The sequence below is a fragment of the Haliaeetus albicilla genome, chromosome 21 (genome assembly GCF_947461875.1).
Source record: "Haliaeetus albicilla chromosome 21, bHalAlb1.1, whole genome shotgun sequence".
Classification (NCBI taxonomy): Eukaryota; Metazoa; Chordata; class Aves; order Accipitriformes; family Accipitridae; genus Haliaeetus; species Haliaeetus albicilla.
The window spans coordinates 18,978,028-18,996,182 of NC_091503.1; the positions used below are offsets into that span (position 1 = coordinate 18,978,028).

The following is an 18,155-nucleotide window of genomic DNA, read 5'->3' on the forward strand; positions in this document are numbered from 1 at the left end:
AGAATGACTGACTTTAAAAGACAGCTCTATTTTAAGTGTGTAAAACTGCACTCAGTACTTTATAACAGTGGTCTTAATGGAGAGTTGTTCTCCGTTGCTCCTAAAAGCAGGTCTTGCTGGTGCTTAAGCTTGGAAGAGTTAGGCTGGAGGATGGTAAGCTTTGGTTGACTTAAAGCTGTAGGGACAGGGCTGTATTTTTGAACAAGCTACAAATGCAACTGTATCACTCTGTTTTTCAGTACTCCATTGAGCAAAGCCATAAAACTATTAGAGGTGATTGATGTTGTTCTTCCAAGAACAACTGAAATACATTTTTGTTTGAAGAGTTCAGAAGTACTGGTTAATGCTGGTTCAGGTAATGACAGCCAGTACTTAATGTTTTTAACCAATGAAGCCTAGACTGCAGTGGTGTCCTTGTTCTTCACAATTCTTCCATGGCTTTAATTATGGATGCAGCAATCAGCACATTAAATCTGGATCTTATGAAGTGACAGTAGCTGGGATAGTAGTTGAGGTGTCATTCAGGACTGCTTTTTGTACGGTGATTGAAACAGGAGTCTGCTTCCTGTACTTCATTTGGCATTTCTGTGGTCATTTATGTACTGTTCTTCCTTTCAGATCAAGGAGCAGCAAAGCCATCCTTCAGCTTCTTGAGCTCAAGTTCCTCCAGCACAGTCATACCCACCACTTCGGCCAACAGCAGCAGTGTGTTTGGCACCACCATCTCATCCTCAAATCCTCAGCCAGTTCCCGCTCCCTTTGTGTTTGGACAACCCAGCAACACTGTGAGCAGCTCTGTTTTTGGCAATTCTGCAGAATCTGCAGCATCTCAGTCATTTGGCTTCTCTCAAGAAAACAAACCAGCAACCACATCTTCCAGCACCGGCACGGCTCTTGCTTCATTTCTCTTTGGTTCAGGAGGCAGCAGTACCAATGCAGCAACTCCAGGCTTTACCTTTGGAGCCACAACCACATCAAGTTCAACAGGTACATTTTAAATAGATGCTCTTCTCATTTTTACCATTACATAGTGGACCAAGGAAGTACTGTTTCATGAATAATTTACTTTGGAGAATGTGTAGGCGAAATGCATGGAAGTAGAGAAAAATATTGAGTATTTATATTCAACAATATAAATTGGGGCTCAGTGTTTCACAGTCTGGGAAATACAGTTTAGGAATGAACTGGCAGCAGCATTGTTTTAGACAAAGGACAACCCTTTACTGGACTTCAATTTGTATAGGAACTTTTCACCATGAGAATGATAGTTTCTTTCTTCTCACTATTAGTCCAGTGCTTACAGTTAGAAGTCAATGAATTACAGCTTCCCTGATTTTTCTCTCCTGTACCTAAAACTCTCAACTGTTGTAAATAGTGTCAAGATTTGCAAAATCCTTCCTTCACAAGTATATACAAACACAGTACCTCTACACTGCTGCTGCTTAAGGACTGGTTTCTAGTAAGCATTATGGCCAGTGTTTTTTCATTTTCTAGCAATTTAGAGAAGACAGAGATAAGAATTTATAGTTTCTTCACGTTTAATGTTCGTTACCCCACTGCATGAATTTAGCAGTATGACGCAAGACTAAGTCCACCAAATCATCTGTATTCCTGCTAGCCTAGCAGTATGTTGGAAATAAGATTGAACATGTGAGGAAGAGATTTCATCTAGTTTGATCTGATTGCTTAACCTTGTCATTCATAGAAATTAAATTTGCACACTTTTTTGTGTATCAGAAACAGAGAGAGAACAGCCCTACATTATAACAACCAGCAGATCAATTTAACCTGCTTACAAATCAGTAACTTTCAGTGTCATATTATTAGTAGGTGATGCTATATTTCAAACATCTTCATGAAGGATTTTTTTTTTTATGGAGAAGCATATGTTAACTTTTACTGTATATCTGTTCAATCTTCTTGGAAAGAGCAGCAGTCAGCCATTCCAAGTTATGGTGCAATAGCGGGTATTTTCTGTTGCATGAAGGCTGCTTAAATTACATAAATAGTGCTGTTTAATACGTTCCCTTTTGCATACCAGATCTGCTGTGTACATTCAGAGTCACTGTTCACTCACATATTTTCATTTTGGTATTTCTGCTGGCCATGCAGAACCTAAGCAGCTAAACAAATGAGTTGGTTGTCTGTTGATGTTACATAGAGAACTACTCTGCTAAACCAAGTTTTTGAGCACAGAGATCTCTGCAAGCTTGATTTGGCCTCTGGAAGTTGATAATGGTAAACGCTTGGGCAGGGAGGGGTGCAGTTGCTGACAAGAAAGATTCATGTTCTCCTGATCCTAATAAATGAGGAGCTGTATTTTGCATGTTTGAAAAATACAATTTGAATGAATATTTCCTATGTGATACAAACAGCTTTTCGTAAATACAAATTAAAACATACTATTTGTGGGAATGTGTTTCTAGAACATGAATGTTAATGCAGTAATCTGAGTCTAGGCAGCCAGTGTGTTTGAGATTTAAGTTTCTCCAACTCTCGTTAAACATGGTGTTTGTCATGTTACCTACAAGAAAAGGTGCAATTCCTGTTGTGGCTGATGTAGTATTTGTTTTATATACTCACACAATTAGTTTGAAATTAAGAGGAGTATTCAGCTACCAGACTTGGGAAACATGGGGTTTTAGAACCTTTGTTTCTAGATTCATTCTTGGGGGGCGGCAGGGGAGGAAACCTGGCATATACTGATATTTGTCTTGTTCCCCAAGGGTCGTCCTCTTCATTTCTGTTTGGCTCTGGGCCTGCAGCGTCTCCTGCCGGCCCAGCATTTGGCGCCAGCCAGCCACCAGCATTTGGCCAGAGCCAAGGGTCCAGCCAGCCAAGCGCTCCCAGTTTTGGATCGCTGTCGACAACGTTGTTTTCAGCTGGCGCTCAGCCTGCTCCTCCTGCCTTCGGCTCAGTGACGAGCAGTACTCAGCCCTCTGTGTTCGGACAGCAAGCGACCCAACAGCCTGGTTTTGGCTCTGGTACCCCCAGTGCTGGTGAGTGCCAAACATTTTTGGTGTCTTCCCTTTTGGTCTCAAAGATTATGTATGTATTATTTCATTTTTCATTAAGTGCAGCTTAAATTGTATGGAGAAAGAAGACTTCTGCCTTGTGTGCATATTTAAGTGTAAGAATTGCCCTCCATAAAAATAATGGGTACAGAGTTAAGTCATTTGTGTCTCACTCCTGACTGTGGAGGATGTACCATAGGTATGCCAGCTTCACAGTAAGCCTTCTCCACAAGAGACTTAGCAGACAAGGAGGTTGCAACCCTGCCGCTAAATGTTGGGTTTATTTTCTTGAGAAGTCTAGTGATTAAAAGGAAGCATTGAAAACCATGGAGGTATTCGCTGGTAAGATTGTAGAAACCAGAACGGCAGCGGCACTACAAAATTACTATTTTTGGATTTGTTAGAGTAGTTCTTCGTTATCTGACTTCATTAACAGGCTCTGGCAATTTATTTGGATTGGGGGCTTTATTGTGTAAGAATATGGTCAGAATTATTTTTAAGCATTTATGGGTTAAGACTTTAAATAAAGTTCTTTTTACTAATGAAGTATAAAATACCGTGGGAAGGGGTCAGAGAATGATCCTTATAATTTAAGTGTAAGAAAGACCTGTTCCACACTAGTAATTATTAAAAAAGAAAACCACACTGCCAGAACATATGTATTTGATACCCTCCTGTCAAATACTTAAAGGCAAAAGCCTCCTTTTTTCCTCTCAGAAGTTTTACAAAATAGCCTCTACTAAAAGTAACCGACATTTTTGTACTAATCAGTAGATTAATTGGTACACCATGTTATTCAGTCAGTCTTTCATTAATCAGGTAGCAGTTTAAAGATAAAAATCTCCCTGGATTGTCTGTGTTGCTTATTAGTTACTTTGACGGTAGGAATTTTTTTTTTTTTTTTAAGGTGAGGTGCTGTGTTAGCACATTAAATAAAAAGAAGTCCCCAGATCGACTGCATGAACACAGTTTACTTAAATATAAATCTACGTGATTCAGTACTGTAATTTAAGGCTTTATTACTAAACTTCAGTATGCATAGGTATAAACTTAATGGTGGTACAGAAGTTAGCAAACAATTTATTATCAGTGTGCCAGCGGCATTACTTTAAGAATCCCTTTATGATTCTCTGTTGAAGTGAATGAACTCTTCTATGCACCATTCCTGTAGTAATCTGGCACTTCTGGTGCGCCCCCTCCCCCAACTTCGTTGTCTTGAGTGACCGGCAAAAAACCAAAAATCATTAAAGATAGTGGGAAGAACATGAGGATTTTGCTGGAAAGGATGAATTCAAATTTCAACTTTCTTACTGCCTTCTGTTTCCACCCCATCTTCCCAGGTTCTGTATTCCAGTTCGGAAGTAATACTTCTAATTTCAACTTTCCAAATAACCCAGGAGTATTTACTTTTGGTGCGAATCCTCCTGCACCAGCAGCACCGGCACAGCCTTCTGGCTCTTCAGGATTTTCGTTCAGCCAGCCTCCAGCATTTACAGTGGGGTAAGAGACCATATCAGAATTTCCCTTGAGCTTTGGGTAATGTCAGTGGACAGTGTTCAGCCTCTACTGCTGTTAAATCGGGAGGTGTTCAGATGAACCTTGGAGTTTGAAACTAAATTGGGCATCCTTCCTTGTATTAGCCTGACTGGCTAACTAAGCAACGATATCTTTAAAGGAGCCTAGCTGTCAGAAATATCACACATCGGCCTATGTGAAATTGTCTTGTTCTTGAAGGGTAAAATCCGTATCTAGCCATTATGCTGCTACTTACCTTCTGAATGAGAGAGCTTTAATTGCTTTTGGGTTCTGGAACTCTCTTCCTCCTGTTCATCATATGCCATTTGTTGCCAGCTGATAACTAGTGAGACAAGACTATGAAACAGTTGTTCTGGAATATCTACTTGGTGCTGCTACTGAATTTTCAGCTACTGTCCTAAACTCTGAACTACTAATTTCTTTTGATAGGACTAATGGGAAAAACGTTTTCTCTGCCTCTGGATCTTCAGCTTCCGGTCGGAAGATAAAGACTGCAGTTAGACGTAGAAAATAATCGCCCGATTCGTAAAGCAGCTTTCGAAGCAGCTACTACCCTGCATTGTTCAGTTGTTGGGATCGTACCTCATGCTGGGTTAGCTGAAGTCAGATCTGCCTAAAGGAATATAAAACTCTGCTGCCCTTTCCTTCCCTCCCCTCTCCCAAGTTAGTTTTTTTGGTAACAAATAGAGTTGGCAACAGGGCCGTTCTCAAGCAAAACTATTTTAGACTCCAGCAAGTTACTTCTTTCACTGACTCGGCATGGTCTGGCTGTAGCCGTGAGTAGAGCCTGCACAGTGAATGGCTTGTACAATACCTCTTCATCTGCACCACTATGTGCGCTCATCTGCGTTTACTGACGCCTCGAAATTGTAATTATATCAGCGAGGGATGCTGTATAGAGTAGAGGATGTTGATAACGAATGATTTCTATGCTGAGTTTGTGCTGGTGTATGTGTGAAGTGAGTGAGTTTGGGTGTATCGTGCACTAAAATTTTCTGATAGAGGAAGACTGATTAAAGGATGATCCATGCTAAGGACTTGTTAGATCTGTAGTTCTTCATTTAATAATTATATGCTATTTCTATATTTTCATTCTTACAGCCCTTTATCACCTGTCTCGCCTTTGTTATTTTATTATGAAATGTGTAAATACAATTTTGTTTCTTTATGTACTTTTTTGGCATAACAAATCTGTGAAATTGAAATTTTAATTTTGTGTGTTACGGCCATTTTTGTTTAGTATTGTCTCAGATTTTATGTAAATCCCATTATTCAAAGTTGCCTAAATCCATTTAGAAAATCTTTAAAATTGGGAATTCTTAAAGTAAGTTTATTGGCTTTTCTGATCCATTTTTGTTTGGACCAAAAACCAGTATTGTACAAAGTATTAAGTATATATTTTTATATTTACTGAAATGGACTGTGGTGACTTTGGATAATAAGGAAAAGTTTAATATTAAAGCCATGTTTATTACAGTATAATTAACATGTTAAACCATGGGATAAATGCCATCAATAAAAACTACGAAATACTGTCTGGCAGTTTTAACTCTCCACAAAGGCAGCTGCAGCTCTAACTGTACGAGAAGATGCGCTCAAACTGAGCAGTGTCACATATTTTCTACAACCTCTGCTTTTTGACAGTGACACTGATTGTAGAGGATCTTAGAAGTTCCCTCTTAGGAAGGAGAGCTTTACCATAGACTTAAGCTTCAAGCTTTGTCAGCTGTCTGACTGCACTGGTTGCTCTTAATTTTTATAGAGCTATTTAAAAAAAAAAAAAAAGTGCTAATGTTAGAACCATTCACCACCATTCTAACTGAAGATTACTCATTGCAAATGAGTAATTTGGGGTTTTTTTCCACTTCTGTAGCAGTTGGAGGAGCTTCTTCGAGAACAGACATTGTTCTAGTAAAATGAGAGGAAATGCTCTTGTTTGTGTGGGGACCACAGCTGAACTTTTACTGAGCTACAGCATTTGGGTTATGGTTGAGATCCAATTGCTTGCTACAGCTAGAACTGAGATGACCCACATAATTACATAAGCTTTACCTGTCTTCAGAAGCGTTGCTGGGTTTTTTTGCTAGCACTGCTGCCATTCCTGCCAGTGCTGCTCAGTACTTGTATGGTTACCAGTGCTGGTATTACAGAATGAGATACTTTTCTAACCACGAACTAGACTTGACAGGAGGACAAAGGCTAACTTCTGTTTTCATGGGAGTCTTACAGGGGTAGAGATCCAATAACTACTTCTATAAATAGAAAATATTCAGCAGCTAGACTTTAAAAACACACACGTAAGCTGCTATTCAGTCACATCCTGCCACTGTAGCTGTGGAGGGTCTATATGCAGTTATGTATTTCCAGATGTCTAAATCAGAAAAATGACACAAACTTCACTTTTTCCTTAGCTCTATCACTTGCCCCATACTCATTCTACAAACAGAAAAAAGCTGCATCTTCAATGCACTTGGTTTGTCTCTTTCTTACACAAAAAGCTGGAGTTTACAACAGCATAATGTATACGTATTTCCGTGGACAGGCTCTGTGTTCTTGAATTGTGTTTTCTTTACCTGCTGTGGAAAGGGTAGTGCTTTTCTACAGGGTAAGAGATATTTTCCCTTACACCTGAAGTGGCAGCGATAAAGTTTTAGCCAACGGTGCTGCTTTTCCCTTCCTCCTGATCTTGAATCCTAGTTTCTAGGTCACTGCTACAGTAAATAGAACAACTGTTCTTTTTGTATTCATACCTGATAATTGTAAATAGGCAAAACTCACCCTAGGAGGTACTTCAGTTAGTTCTGACAGCTTTAGCTTCTGTCAGGATCATTGCCATGCCTGACTTTTTAACTTCAATGCTTAAGTCAACAGTGCAATTCTTTGAAAGAACAGTAAAGTGGTATCGCTGAAGCTCTGTTTCAGCTAAACATCTTCAAGTGGTCTAATAACCTCAAAAGGTGCTTTATTCAGGCCTGCTTAGTGCCATTTATTACTTAAACATTATTATTGCAGTGATGTGTGGCAGTAACATTGCTGTAATGCTACCAGTACATTTAAGATGCCAAAGTCTTTTTGTTTGGTAATAAATTATTAGTGTAAAAAAGTAGTAACCCTCAAAATGATGAGGTATTTTGATACAGATATACTTTCTGATTATGCAAAGACTTTAAAATCAGTTTTGTGTTTGTTTGTGTTTTTTTTTTACTTCAACAGAAATAGCTGAAGTCATTATCTAAAAAGGTAGCAACTTCATTCTGGAGAGATAACTGATGGCAAAATGTCATTCTCCCACTATTCACTGTAAATGAAGATCAGAATGCACACACAGAACATTGTATTTATACGCAGAAGAACACCACTTGTCAAACTAAAACATTGCAGAATATTAACACATTACTGATTAAGTTATTTCACCTGAAGACAAGAGAGAGAACCAAGCTCATTTATTTCTATTGTCAACCAAACCATTGTTCAAAACTGAAGGTAGGGCAAGAACTTCAGGCACTGAGTGGCAACTTACACCTTAAGGGAGGAACACACAAAAACCGGGCTCTAAAAGAATTCAAAACTCTTACTCAAATTTTAATAAAACATTAACAGTGTTGCTTATATTCCTTTCCCAAGATACTAATAACATGAGAATAAACATTATCAAAGCTATGTATCATGCAAAATATTAGGCTTCTTTATTCAGTATTTAAGTTATTCTGAATATACAAACAATTAGCCAGAATTATAAAGTGAAAATAACCAGTATTTGTAGATTTACACCCATAACACATTTCAGTTAATGTTTTCTGCATGCTCCTGAAACACATTCAGTTGCTTTGCTTGGTATTATATGCAAGAAATAGGCCAAGTGCTTTCACTCCAAACAGAAGCAAAAAAGTTACCTTTCATTAGCATGATCTGTACTGTTCATAGCTCCAAAATTATTTACACGTGCCACTTCATTAACACTGCAGTGTAACATACCCTTCCCAGAGAAAAAGCAGCTATTTCACCTCTTTATTAGCTTTGACATGTGAAATAAATGACAATGCTTGAGACAATCATGCAAAAAACTTTTCACATCAATGTTCTAATAAAATACTTAAAGAGGTGAGGGAATATGATCTGTGAAGCAGGTAAGGGACATGATAAACACTGCTCATCTCTCCTTCTACACACATGGCAATTAATTTAATTAACATGATTTGCCTTACTGTCTAATACTGCAGTTCTCTTCCCCTCAGAGTTCATCATACGACTTAGGCAACTGCTTGGAAATCAACTTGATTTTCTCATTACCTGCCAACATCCAAAACTGCAGGAGTGACATGTCTTTTAAGGTGGAGTATTTCTAGGTATCTGCTTTCCACAGACTGACGAACAGAACAGCTCCCTTCCGCAGTTAACACAGCCACTTTCTTCCTCATCAGTCGGAGGTTAATACTTCCAGATTTAATAGAGATTGTTTCTCCCAAACTTCTTTGGCATTTATGAAAACTCCCAATACTTTGAAGGTAGCTGCTGGCATCATACTGGAGCAAAACATTTTCTTTAGCTTCTGAATCAGTTCCCATTTAACTTGGGCAAAAGATTCTGATAGATACCTCTATTTCAGTTTTGGGGTAGGTCTTTGTTCACTGGGGGTGGGAGGGGATGTTCAGTCTGGAAATCTCATCTTTTGGTATCATCTGACTCCATTTCTTCTTACCACAATAGTCCCTGCTACAATATCATAGGCTGTTCTGTTATGCTGGAAAAACAGCAGTGTAATGAACGCAGGAAAAAATGAAGCAATAGAAAAATTCTTGATCAAAGCTCGTATTGTGGACCTGAAATGAGAATAAAACATTCAGTGCCTTATTTTTCACTTTTCTGCTTATATTAGTAGGTAGTTTACTTTCAAGTTCAGTGCCTCAGTTTTGCACAGCACAAAAATCAATCTCCAGATTTTAGAAGATTATTTTACCACCTAACTTGAGAAATATTCACAATTGAATAACTGCTATTTTATTCTTAGATCACAGAATCTTAATAATAGCTCTTGCAATCTAATTATTGCAAAGGCCAATAATAAAGAAATGGTGTAAATCACACGCTTTCCACGCTACTGACCTGAAAGCAACGCAACTGAGCTAAGAGCACTTACGTTGTCATACTGACATTGGAAGATGGGATAACTAACACACGGCTGGGCGCAATAAGTACAGATGTATCACATGTCACAACTCGCAGTCCAAGCAAGAATTTCCCTGGGGTTGCTCCACCTGCTCCCCAAATACAGATAATCTGTAAAAGAAAAAGTTATTTCAGTTCCACACAACACCATGTTGTTGATTGGTCTAGCAAACTTGGTTTTCATCAAAACTATGTAAATGTCATAAGCTTCAACATAATCCAAAATACTATACAGAGGATTTACTTTATAGGCCGATGGTGACAGAATTTCTTTCAACATTTACTCAACAACTGACAACTATTAACTATAGAAGTTAATGTTTATGAGTAGTTACCTCATAGAAGCAGACTAATAACCTGTAGATGAGAGCTACTATCATCATTTTCTGCAAATCCTCCATGGATGTATCTTCATCTATTTCTTCTATGATGTAATGCATAGCAAATTTAGAGATGTCCCTGTACAAAATAAGACTGAACTTTAAAGCCATCCTTCTCCCAATACCGACGTTACGCCTTCAGTACTAGAATTCACTCCTTCAGCTCTGGTATTAGTAAAAGAACAAAAGCTCCTTGCCTTTTCTGCTACTAAACAAGCCAGTAAAATTCAGAACTCTAGGTTTCCTTCTGAGCTGCTGCCTAGTTTGTCTTCTTCATTAAGAAAAGATCATTCTTTATTACCACTTTTGCACAATGGTGTCCCTGGGTTAGTAAGCTCTAGAATTGTTCTGAAAATTCTCACACTGCTCCATAAATGCAAGGGAGAAGTTGCCAGTCTCCCTAAGCAAGCAAGGCAGACCTAGCCTCCCTTTGCATGGTCAGGGTTCCTCATTCTCAGTAGTCTTTACTGCTCACCATACTCTTCCAGAGGCAGGCACCTTCACATGCAAGGGGAAGCTTTTAACTTGAAGCAATTGAAACTGTTGGTTCTTAACTAACAAACCTACGCAAAGCCTCGATTTTGAGTCAATTGCATATTTTCACGAGATAAACTCTACAGATTTAACATTCTTATCTGATACCTGGAATGGACATACTTGCAACATGTATTTAGACAAGGACTTTTCACTCATGCATGTAAGTGAGAATTACTACTCGTGTAGAAATGGGCAGTCCCACTTCAAAACAGTCCATCTGTATCTGTACTACTTGCCCTTCTCTTTATTCAGACTTAAGGAAGTAAGAAAATAGCATGGCACAACCTGCATTTCCCTTCAATACAACCTTGGCCTGAGGTCTCTGTCTTGAACCTGCGAGGACATATTTTTTTCATGACAACTCCTCAGCCTAACCTCAAGCACACCACATCCCTCTCACAAGCAAAAAAACCCCCAAAAGCCAAAACCCAGCATGTTTCTCTGAAGTTATTTATAAGCAACTTATTGGCTCTTGCAAAAGAAGGAACATTGAATATACTGTAAAATAATTGAAAAAGATTCCCTCTCTTTCCATCACCTTCACTACTTTACAGGAGCAACATACATATAGTTGTTCCCCATCTTTCCAGTACTTCATTTTGTATCATTCTCAGCCTACTAAAAACAAAATGGAAATACAAGCTGTCAGGTTAGAGTTGGAGGTTTTGGCAACTAAACAGAACTGAGAGTTTGGCATTTTAATTACATACTTATCTGAACAAAAACCACTGATCATTTACATTGACATATTTATTGTTTGGGGTTTGATGCTCTTCCACACAGCTTTCAAGCAGCAGTTTAAGGTGTCTGAAAGATGTTAATCTGTATAGCATCAGTTTACAGTCAGTCAACATTTGGAAGGTTCTTTAGCAGAGAATTTGGATTCTCAAATGTGTTTGTACAGTAATGGAATTACTGACTACACCAAGCTCTCATCTCCTAATCAGACCAAAATATTTGACTACACCAACCCAAAGCAAAGGAACTAAATGAGCTACAGAGTAAGATATCTACAGTTAAAGAAGCAGATAAAAAAGAAACAGTCTTTGAGGTAAATAATGATTACGTCCGAGTATAAAAATGTGAAATGAAGAATCTTTCAGTCTAGTGTATAGTTGATACACACAATGCTTAATCATACTTTTTAAGAAACCCAACTTATACCCAGTAAAGACTGTGGCATGGTAGTATTCCTAGCAGTCAGGCTGTATTTTAAAAGTACATAGCATTCTGACATGCAGGATCTAAATTTTTTTTTGTTGTGGGTCAGCATTGCTTTGGTCACAAATCTAAAACACAGCACCATAGGAGATGCTATGAAGAAAACTAACTCCATCCCAGCCAAATCCACTACATTTTTAAAGGCTGTTTAAAAACAAGTTTATTTGTCAGTGTTTTTTCTTTGAAAATTTTAAAGGACTTTTTAAAGATCTTGCTATTGGCCCCCCCAAAATAAGAGTGCAGGTCTAATCTATCCTTAGTAAGGAGTTCACAAGCCTACAAAGACACCTGTACAAATTCTTTGTTTCCATCAGCTGACCCAAAATCAGTAAGTATTTAAAAGGAAGTTAACCTAGCAGTGCTTTTTCCTCAACTTTTGTCAGTTATTAAGTGCCATCATATGCATAAGCATACCATATATACATCACGACACCTCAAAGCGCATGAAGAGCTTAAAGCTATATATAACAAAGCTTTAAATTGTTCAACTTACTTTATTCCACTGAGGTGCATAATACTTAAAACAATGGTTGCCTTTATAAAGAACAGAATAAAAAAATCCACCATCTCTGCTATGAACCTGTGTGCCAGCGAAGGGATAATGAACTCCCGACCTGTAACAGAAATAGTTAACATTACCCAGATTTTACTGCACTAACACAAAGAAAACACCATCATCTAAAGAACATTTCACATTAACCTCACTGCAAGAACATAATCAAGATCTTGATCTCAGCTCACATCTTCAAGAAAACTTCTAAAAGGGTACAAATAAAAAAAATCTGAATTATTTAAATTGCATTATAAGAACCTTCTTAAATTAAATCAAACTCTTTCAGAACTCCGAGTCCCCTCATAATTAGGATTACAGACAAAATCCCACCCCACTAAAGGACCAAAGTACATTGAAGATGCATCAATTTTTGTATTCTTTCGTTTAGAACAGCCTCACAGAGAACAGGTTTCAGTAAATCTGAGAGTTCAGATAAGAGGAACATCAGATCTTAGATCTACTACCACTACTCTATCACTCAGCAGCAAGGCTTCCATATGTACCAAGTACCAGCTCTCTGAAAGTAAAACACAACCTATTTTGTCTCCAGTCAGACCCAGAAACAGGAGCAGATGAAAATATTAGTCATACTTGACATAAACATTCCTGTAGACTACTTATTATAATAAAACACAGCATGCTGCCCTATCATGAGCTGGAAAATGTAACACATTTATCCTATTTAATTGGCCATGTGCAAATGCACACAAAGTAAGTAGAGTTACAAGCTTTTGTTGCTAATGCTACCTCAACTGATTAAAGCAAAGAAAACAACCATTAAAGAGTATTTGCGAAAGTTTCCAAGGAATAGTGTTGCAAAATAATTTCATCTGGAACCATCTACACCTCTATTTCCCAAAGGGCAAACATGACTCTCACATGAAACCAGCAAGGACTCACATCAAGACTTCATTTAGAAATACCCAGGTACTACTAGACGTAACTTGTGGAAAATAGTGACCGGGTTTGTTAGTGTTTCTGAGAATGCCTACCCCCACACAAAGGGAAAGGAGAAAAGGAGATGAAAGAAAATCATTCCTCTCTCCAATCATCAAATTTCACTTAGAATAAGCCTCCACAGTTCAACTGCTGAGACTGATGCTGCCATCCCCAGCCTCCCAAGCTATGCAAGCAAAGCTGAACGCCCATGGCACTTGGGCGCTTCTTAAATGGGTTAAGCATAATCAAGCAGTGATTAAGTAAGAGCAAGTTCTTACCTAATGTACTTTGGTTTAAATATCTTTGTTCCATACCTATTTCACCCATCACTCTGCATCGATACTATCAAGCAGCATGACTGTTACATATATAACTACTACAACGGATTCAATTCTCATTGTCAAAGCATGTCCAAGTTGTCGATTAAATTCTAATTAAAAGATTCTTCAACTAAGGCAGAAGGGAGCATAGCCAGTCTCCCAATCCCAGCTTGAGCATATAGCACCAGATAAAAGCGTTCATTTGCTCTGTTAAAAGGAGCACGTTTGTTGAAGTTAGTGGCATAGTTTCATTTGAATATATTAAATTCAATGACTGAATAAGGAAGAAGCTAAGTGGGACTAAGAAAATAAATATTTAAAGTATGTTGAAGTCCATTGTATTAAGAAACCTTGACAACCCTTAGACTCTGGCAGATTTCTATTGTAGTGATTTGAGATGTTCCTCATACCAGAAACCCACTCTTTTGCCAGGGGTTACTATTTGTATGGCAGGGACAGCCAAATGCAACACGCATCCATCTCAGCTCAAAGTCTTGGATCATAACATTAAGCTAGTAACAAAGATGGGTTTGCACCAGTCAGCCACAGGGCAGCTGAGGCTTGGACGCACTTTTTGCCCTGCTGTTCCCAGCAGAAGAGCAGTAATCTCCTGCAGTAAGGCAGGGAGGGGTAAGGGGAGGAAGCATCTTAAAACGTGATGATCGTCCACAAAAAGCCTGCTTAATACTGGTGCTCTGACACACACCTGCAGGCAGACTGAACTGGAAGAGGCAGTTACCAATTCCACTTTTTGACATTCCAGTTTAAAATCTGCAACATTAACATAAGCTGTCACTTATTTCAGCTTATGTAAGCACACCAGACTGTAAACTGCAGTGCTGTAGGGACAGATACATGACCTGCCCGGCCCAGCCTGCTGTGTGGGCAATAATCTGCAGCAGAAAAGAAGGAGCTGTAATCGCTTTAGCTGTTCCAGATACATCCGTTTGCAATCTGGAGCCAAAGCACCAGCACAACAGTGTTTGTTCACAATTGTGTTGTATCACATACGGAGCTCCCTTAAGCAGGCCAGGTGATGCAACAGTATTTCGCATTCAGAATAACCATGTTCAGCAGCATGAAATGCTATTCATGCCCAAATTACCTTTAACATATGGAATTAGCTCCCGAAGAACTAGGTAAAAATGGAAGAATCATTTCAGTCTAGCCTTTGTCCATATCGTCTTTTTCAATGACTGGCAATATCTGTTTATAAGCAATCTATAACTCAGAATCAGGGCACAATTAAAGAAAATACTACTTTGTGTTATAAACTTGTTTAAACAACATCTGCTCAAAAACACAAGAAAGAAGCAAGTTCTGAAGCTAGATTCCCTTCCCTTCAAAAGAAAGAAAAAGCAACTAAAAACGCTCTCCCCTCACTCGCAGCCATTGAGCTTATAAACAATGTTACAGATCAGTAATGCTATACTTTGCCCTGCAGAAAGAAAGGAGATCTGGCTTTTCTCCAAAGTCCTTCGGCAGTGTTCTGCTCCATGGTTTTCTGCCATTACTCAAGGTGCTACCAAACACTCGGGGAACGTCATCTATGGGCTCCTCGGCTTGTGAGGAAATGTTTGTGCTTCGGGTTTTATCTCTGATGTGATCAGAGCAAGTTTGTCCTACTCTTGAACAAATACAAACAAAAGCACTGCTATGCAGGGTCTTCAATAACTATAGCCATAACAGACTTTTATTTATCTCAGGTCTTGCTGTTAGCTTGTTAAATGTAAGCATGTTTTTACTTCTCTGCTTCGATTTCATTAAATGTTTTATTTAAGCACCAAGAGCCTCCTAACACTGATAAAGTTAGTTTAGATTTCATCCTCCAAACAGGCTACATATAAAGCTAGGTGCATCACAAGCCTGCGACCACAAGAATAAGTTTCACTGGAAAAAATAAACTCCTTCATATCCACATAAACACCTTACAAGCGCTGGAGTTATAAGCTGTACGCACAAGTCAACCTCCTCAAACCTGCTAAGGGATTAAGTTCTGGATTTACCCACTCGGTATTTGGGCCGTCACCTTTTTTTTTTTTTTTTTCCCGACAAGGCGTGCCCCGGTCCTCAGCCCACAGAAGCGCAGCGACCCCCGATGTTGCAAAACCCCCGGCTTCCTTCCCGAGGTACCGTTCCCTCGAACCGCGGCGGAGGGGCCCGCGGAGACCCGAGGCGCTGCGGGCAGCGAGCCAGCTCCACCGGCGGGGCCGGCGCCTCCGCTCCCAGCCCCCTGCCCACCCCTCAAGGCAGGCGCCGGCTCACCAGCCACCCGGGCGCTGCCCGCCGCCCCCCCTTCCCTCCCTCCCCTCACGGCTGCCGAGCGCCAGGCCGCCCGCTCCCTCTCCTCCCCCCCCCGCCAGGCGACCCCCGGCCCGCCCGCCCCTCCTCACCTCCCCCCCCCCCCGCCAGGCGACCCCCGGCCGGCCCGCCCGCCCCTCCTCACCTGCCGGCCGCCCCGTCTCCCTGGGGGCGCCGCCGCTGCCGGCGCTGCTGCCGGAGGCCGCCCTGGGCAGCGGGGTCAACCTGCCCGCCGCTCCCGGCCAAGCTGGGGCGGCGGAGGCGGGGGCTGCGGCGCGGGGGCCCGGCCCGGCGGTGGCCGTGTGGGCCGGCGCCGGAGCGAAGAGGTAGAAGGGGCTGTAGTAGGCGGCGGCAGCGGCGGCCGCCCCCGGCGGCGGCGGGGAGGGAGGGGGCGGCGGGGCGGCGGCGATGCGAGGGGGGCCGGCGGCGCAGGCGGGCGCGGCGGCGGCGGAGGCGGCGAGGAGGGCGGGCAGGCAGCCCTGCCAGCTGAGGTACCCGCAGTACGAGTCCCAGAGCCACTGGTGCACCCGCCGCGCGTACTCCGCCGCGCTCAGCGGCTTCGCCCCGCCGCCCTCCCCCGCAACGGCCGCCGGAGGGGAGCGCGGCGGCGACGACGACGACGCAGCGGCGGCCTCTCCTCCGGCCACGCTGTCGATCCCCTGGCTGTCGCCCTCCGCCATCGCCGCCGCCCCAGCGCCGCTCCGGCCCGCGCCGGGCTCCGCCATCTCCTCCGTCCCCTCTGACACTGAGCGCCTGCCCTCACCGCGCATGCGCTGGGGGAGCCGCCTCGCCTCTCCCACCTAGCGCGGGGCGGGAGGGGGGGAAACAGAGGAAGCGGACAAACACGAGGCCGAGTCCGTCGGGCACCCGGCCTAGACGAGGAGCGTACCACTTTCCAGCAAACCCCTTTCTGCCGTTGCGCCGGGAAAGAACCAGGCTTCCTCTGCTCCCCCCCAGGCCCCGCCCCCGCCGTGAGATAGTATCGCTCAGCGTCGAGGCAGGATGCGGTCTGCCCGGGCCGCTTCCAAGCGCCCCCCGGGGCGGGAAAGAGCTGGCGCCCTGAGCGCGGTGTCCGCAGTGCGGGCCGCGCTCCCGAGAGGTCTGCCGGCAGCAGCGTACGCACCGAGGGCGCAGTAATTTATTTTTTTTGTCTTAGCATAAACACCAGGGTTCCCCTCCGCCCCGGTTCCTCCCGCGGCCGCCGCGGCGGTGTCGCGCCGCCCAGAGGCAGCGCGGGGAGCTGCCGTCCCCTCAGCGGCAGGCTCGCCTCAGCCCGGGCCCGCGTCCCTCCCGTGAGGAAATCGTCCCTTCTCCTTAGCCAAAGCCCCAGCCCTGGTTTCGTAGCCGGGCAGCAGGTGTGAAAGCTGTCCTCGGGCGGTGGGGTTGCTCGCTCCAGCACGTTGTGCTGAAGTGTGGAAAGGGAGTCTCCGTCTTCCGTGAGGGTCTTCGTTTCCAAAGCACTTCCCTCCAAGAGCGCTTAGCTGCCGCCTGCCGCGTTCTCTGTCCCTTCAGCTGACTGCTGGCTCAGGTCACAGGTACGTTGCTCTTAACGGGCTGCGGTAGATGAGGGCACTAACCCAAGTGAGGAGTAAGGCACTGCCTTGCTGCTGAGCAGGTGCAGCTGGACAAAGTTCTATATCTGTCCTTCTGCTTACTGCCACCTGTGATTCCAGCTGTGGCTTCTGACCTCTAGCAACTTTCTAAACACTTTCTCTTTGCTAATAGGAAATGGGTTGAAACTGTTCAGAGAGAAAAGGCGTTAAACTGCTCTTTCCCTCGTGTACTTCTACAATTTGATTTTGTCACCGAAATGTTGCTTTCTTTTCTATCTCCCCTTTTTCGTCATTCCCTCATCACATTCATGTTCTCCCTGTGCAAAAACGCTGAACAAAGGCCCAGGAGTCCTACAGCAAGTTTAAACACAGTTCTCCAAATTAATTTTCAATATTTAATTTTCCTGTGTACTATTAAGCATCTCAACCAGACCACAAGTTCCGTATAACATAGATGTTAACATAGCTCCATACCAAATGAACTAGTAACATATACCATAAACATGGAGTGTTTCCCATTTTTGACACAGCAAATAGCACAGCTGAAAAAAAAAAAGAAGTTTCTCCCTCTCCCTGTCAGACTAAACCAAATACATTCTTTTCCCATGTAACCCTAACTCATTTAAAAACTGAAG

The 18,155-nt window shown here is 42.3% G+C and overlaps 2 protein-coding genes across 3 annotated transcripts in view; one reads left to right on the top strand and one right to left on the bottom strand.

Annotated features, from left to right (window-relative positions):
• NUP153 (nucleoporin 153) overlaps positions 1-6,085 on the top strand; it is a 46,498-nt gene extending 40,413 nt beyond the window's left edge. For both annotated transcript variants that reach the window (XM_069809132.1, XM_069809133.1), the window contains exons 19-22: positions 619-987; positions 2,727-2,999; positions 4,355-4,514; positions 4,980-6,085. In XM_069809132.1, the coding sequence (XP_069665233.1) occupies positions 619-987; positions 2,727-2,999; positions 4,355-4,514; positions 4,980-5,064 (887 nt within the window). In that variant the 3' untranslated portion in view covers positions 5,065-6,085. The remainder of the gene's footprint in view (positions 1-618; positions 988-2,726; positions 3,000-4,354; positions 4,515-4,979) is intronic.
• A 1,891-nt stretch (positions 6,086-7,976) lies between these two features.
• On the bottom strand, positions 7,977-16,752 carry FAM8A1 (family with sequence similarity 8 member A1). Its single transcript, XM_069809136.1, has 5 exons — positions 16,113-16,752; positions 12,348-12,468; positions 10,052-10,175; positions 9,688-9,827; positions 7,977-9,370 (listed from the first exon to the last, which is right to left on the bottom strand). The coding sequence occupies exons 1-5, from the start codon at positions 16,735-16,737 to the stop codon at positions 9,226-9,228; spliced, it is 1,155 nt and encodes a 384-aa protein (XP_069665237.1). The 5' UTR covers positions 16,738-16,752; the 3' UTR covers positions 7,977-9,225.
• Positions 16,753-18,155: the final 1,403 nt, after the last annotated feature.

What these genes read in the sequence shown, in the direction of transcription:
- FAM8A1 (XM_069809136.1), bottom strand. Translation starts at nt 16,737, where the DNA reads ATGCGCGGTGAGGGCAGGCGCTCAGTGTCAGAGGGGACGGAGGAGATG. An exon ending in ATGCACCTCAGTGGAATAAA is followed by an intron (nt 10,176 to 12,347) that starts GTAAGTTGAACA and finishes TATTTTGTACAG; the next exon opens with GGACATCTCTAAATTTGCTA. An exon ending in TATTAGTCTGCTTCTATGAG is followed by an intron (nt 9,828 to 10,051) that starts GTAACTACTCAT and finishes TTTCTTTTACAG; the next exon opens with ATTATCTGTATTTGGGGAGC.